Source organism: Solanum tuberosum, unplaced genomic scaffold (assembly GCF_000226075.1).
Source record: "Solanum tuberosum cultivar DM 1-3 516 R44 unplaced genomic scaffold, SolTub_3.0 scf00106, whole genome shotgun sequence".
Lineage (NCBI taxonomy): Eukaryota > Viridiplantae > Streptophyta > Magnoliopsida > Solanales > Solanaceae > Solanum > Solanum tuberosum.
Genome location: NW_006239032.1, coordinates 120,037 through 123,979, shown reverse-complemented (window position 1 = coordinate 123,979; position 3,943 = coordinate 120,037). Strand labels below are relative to the sequence as shown.

The window sequence follows — 3,943 nt, the reverse complement described above, 5'->3', positions numbered from 1 at the left end:
AAACAATCTCAACATAATTTATCACACCATAACTAATCTTATCCTAACTTGTATTAAAATCAAAGGACTCCAAACATAAAATTATATCATTATAGGTGTTGGAGTATATAGATTTTTCCATGATAATATATATGACTCTAGGGTTTAATGCAGAAAGTACACTATGCATCTTCTAGAGGATATCTTCATCCGTTTTGTGAGGATTCCCGAAAATTGGTGATTTGCAAGTTGTGGTTGAGTTAAATTAGGTCTTAGGCTAACTCATATCCCAAAAGCTAGCGTAAAAGAAAGATGATTGCCCCAAGTCTTATAAGGAGTCCACTCATTTCATTAACTATCAATGTGGGACTTTTATCATTCTTTAACACCTCACCTCATGCTTAGTGTGTGCAATTTTTGATTTTTGGGGGCTCCAACATTGGGTGAGATGGACCTTGTCTGATATCATGTGAAATTAGGTCTTGGACCTAACTCACACCCCAAAAGTTAACTCAAAGGAAAAAGGATTGTCTAAGCCTTATAAAGAGGTCACTCATCTCATTAATTATCAATGTGAGACTTTTGTCATTAACATGTTGCTACAAATCCGGCTCTACTTGAGAGAAACTCGTAAGCTAATATTATTACACCCCTTACTTGATATGATATTTAGTACGTGTAAATGACTATTATTCGGTACACAACTCACAAGTCAGTCCTCTTTGAAGTAGTCAACCAGGGAATAGTTACTACTAACTAGCTAGTCTTTTTTCTAAAATTTTATGTCCAATATTTGTGGAGATGATGATTTCGTTTTTTTTTTCATGCAAAACTTATTACTCCTATTGTCTCAATTCATGTGGTATTTTTCATTTTTTGATTGTTTGATTCGAAATTTACGCATGAAATCTTTCTTTGTGCAATGTGACAGATTTGTAAGACTTGTGTTTAATTTAGTCAACGTCATCCCTCTTGAGTCTTCTGAACCCAGTGGTGAACCTGGTCCCTTAGGCATGGTTGACCCCAAGTCTTCGCATTTTTTTAATTAATATGAGAGTAAGAGAATCATAGTACTATGTCTATATATTAATTATAGTAAGTTGTTGGTTGAATTACTAGTTTGCATCATTTTGGAAATTGTCAAAAACGATGGAACTAAAACAAATGATTTTGCTTTCTTACCAAATTGCTTGTTTCTACGTTTGTGTGCTAATACTAACATTAGCCACAGCCCAAAACACAACTAAAGGTGCCAATGTCATAAAACCAGGATGCACTAACCAGTGTGGAAACGTTACGGTTCCATACCCATTCGGTATTGGCTCAGGCTGTGCTTTTGATTCGGGGTTTGAGATCCACTGCAACAATTCTGAGAAACCCCTCATAGGAAACCATCTGACGGTGTATGACATCTCGGATGCTGAATTGCGCATCTCCAATGTCTTCGGTTGGAGATGTTACAACTCCACTGGAGCTGTGATCAATGAGGATATGGTATCCAGAAATTTTTTGGAATCAAGTCCGTATAGTTTCTCTGCGCTGAACAGGTTTATTGTAGTTGGTTGCGATGACTACGGTGCAATCTCGGGGCCTAACAACTTTGAGTATGGCTGCAGTGTCAGCTGTACAAGCAGAGAGGATGTGATGAAAGGAGGAGAGTGTATGGGAAAAGGCTGCTGCCAGAAACAGATACCCAAGGGCTTGAAATACTATAGCACAACCATGTCTAGCACTAGAAACCATACCGACGTTTGGTCCTTTAATTCATGTGGCTATGCATTTCTGGGCGAGGCAGATCGCTTTCATTTCCAGGGCTTGCCAGATCTAGGTGATGATCTAACTGTTGATTATTTTTATGAGAGGTTAAAGGCCACTGTGCCCATTGTCCTGGAATGGGCCATCGGTAATCTTAGTTGTGTGCAAGCTCTGGAAAGACTAGACGATTATGCTTGTAGAGAAAATAGCCACTGTGTTGATTCAGATACTGGTGTTGGTGGCTACCGCTGCAGCTGTAATACAGGCTATCATGGCAATCCTTATCTCAATCAAGGCTGCCAAGGTATATATAGGAACAAATTTGACACCTTAACCTTTATGCTGCATATTTGATCAACTCATGTGGTTTGATATAACAGTATTCTATTTATTTGGTGTTGCCAGATATTGATGAATGTGCTGATCCAAGCACCAATTCGTAGTGAAAGGATATGCATAACATCCCAGGGAGTTATAATTGCTCTTGTCCTGATGGATATACCGATGATGGCAAAAAGGATGGTCGTAGCTGTATTGCTGCCTACTCTGAATTCCCCTGGATCAAGTTCTCTCTAGGTAAATATATCTTGGAAAACTTTCATAACAAAAGATATCCATTTTACATGATGTTGTTTGACTGGACATGATGTTTAGGAAAAATCCAAACTATCTCTAGACATTTGTGTAGCTATATATACTCTCATTAACATAAGTTTAAATTATTTTTGAATATATAAATGTCGTTCTTTTGTTTAGAATGACTACAAAATTACCAGAGTATTATTTTTTATGCTAGAAAATGACTGGAGTAGGGAGCTTGGAGTTACTTATATTTCAAACTACTTTTGTAAATTTATTTCTTTACGCCTAACCTATTCTTTTTTTTTTTAGTTTCATCCCTAAACTATTGAGAGTGTGAATTTCATATCTAAACTATCACTTATTAGTTTGAGAAACACACATTGGTGTGTGTAATACACTCTCTTTTATTTTAAAAAATTATCACATCACACTCCACATGGACAAAACAAACTACTTTGACAAAAATTAAAAAATTATTAGTATTAGTTAAAATTAAAGATTAAAAAATTGTTATCCCAAAAAAATATTGTTTATAAAATAAAATGTAAAATATTTTTTTAGCTAGACTCCTTCACTTCCTCTGAACCCCCCCCCCCCCCCAGTTTTTTTTGTTTAAATTTCTTTTATAAAAGTATTGAATTTTTTTTATTTTATCTCCCCTCTCCCCTACAAATACTAATTTAGATATTATTTTATTTAAAAAAATAATAATTCTACCCACTCCACCTAAACCTCCGCTTGTCACGCCCCGAGCCTACACCTTGGGCGGGACTGACACTCAAGAACCATTGCTGGCCCAAGCGAACCCTTGGCCTGACTTACTTACTCAACGGAAGACTTAAACTCAACAAAAATAAGTTTATATAGTAAACTAGAATGCTATAAAAGAACATTCAACTGGCCATTAAGGCAAACTCAAGTCTCAACAGGGGATAATGACAATGAAAAGACTAAAGAACTAACATCTGACTGTCTATGAAGCCTCTAAAACAACTGAGATGGATGTCGGGATAGGACCCCCGATCATCCTAACAAATGAAATACTGCAAAGAACTAAAAGCAATACAGGAGTCCTTCGGAATGCAAGGAGGCTCACCACTGACTCTGAAGTGCTCAACTGGATCAACGGTGCGCCGGATGCCGATCCTAGTTACCTGAATCTGCATCATAAGACGATGCAGGCCAACTGGCATCAGTACATTGAATGTATGAGTATGCCAGTTGGAATGCTAAACAACATAGGCTTGAAAAGGATCTGAAAGGAACTGAAGAACTTACCTGGCTCAACTCAACTCAACATAACTGAACTCATTTCAACATAAAGCAGTTTAAAACAAGTTCAATATAAAGAAAAATTGTTTAAAACATGATGTCAACTCTGTGTGTATGCAAAGATACAAATAACTCTGAGATGTATGTAAAAATACAAAGTACTGCTATGGGAGTTTCTCTAACCAGCAACCATCACATAAGAACTATTGTGATGATACATCGATCTCCCTCACACTGCCAGCGCAACCTATACCTTGCCAAAGGAATAGGACCTGAACTACTAAGTGCATCCACTAGTATATGTGAAATTGATTCATCTAAAAAGTATGACCCTTTTCTACCCAGGATGGCTACA

General features: G+C 36.9%; 1 protein-coding gene and 1 pseudogene across 1 annotated transcript; both read left to right on the top strand.

Moving 5' to 3' along the window:
* The first annotated feature begins 1,049 nt into the window (after nt 1–1,049).
* On the top strand, nt 1,050–2,177 carry LOC102581197 (wall-associated receptor kinase 2-like). Its single transcript, XM_006349467.2, has 2 exons — nt 1,050–2,038; nt 2,140–2,177. Exons 1-2 carry the CDS (start codon nt 1,129–1,131, stop codon nt 2,175–2,177), a joined length of 948 nt encoding a protein of 315 aa, XP_006349529.1. The 5' UTR covers nt 1,050–1,128.
* A 9-nt stretch (nt 2,178–2,186) lies between these two features.
* LOC102580862 (wall-associated receptor kinase 5-like) overlaps nt 2,187–3,943 on the top strand; it is a 14,264-nt pseudogene continuing 12,507 nt past the window's right edge.

What these genes read in the sequence shown, in the direction of transcription:
- LOC102581197 (XM_006349467.2), top strand. Translation starts at nt 1,129, where the DNA reads ATGGAACTAAAACAAATGATTTTGCTTTCTTACCAAATTGCTTGTTTC. An exon ending in TCTCAATCAAGGCTGCCAAG is followed by an intron (nt 2,039 to 2,139) that starts GTATATATAGGA and finishes TGGTGTTGCCAG; the next exon opens with ATATTGATGAATGTGCTGAT.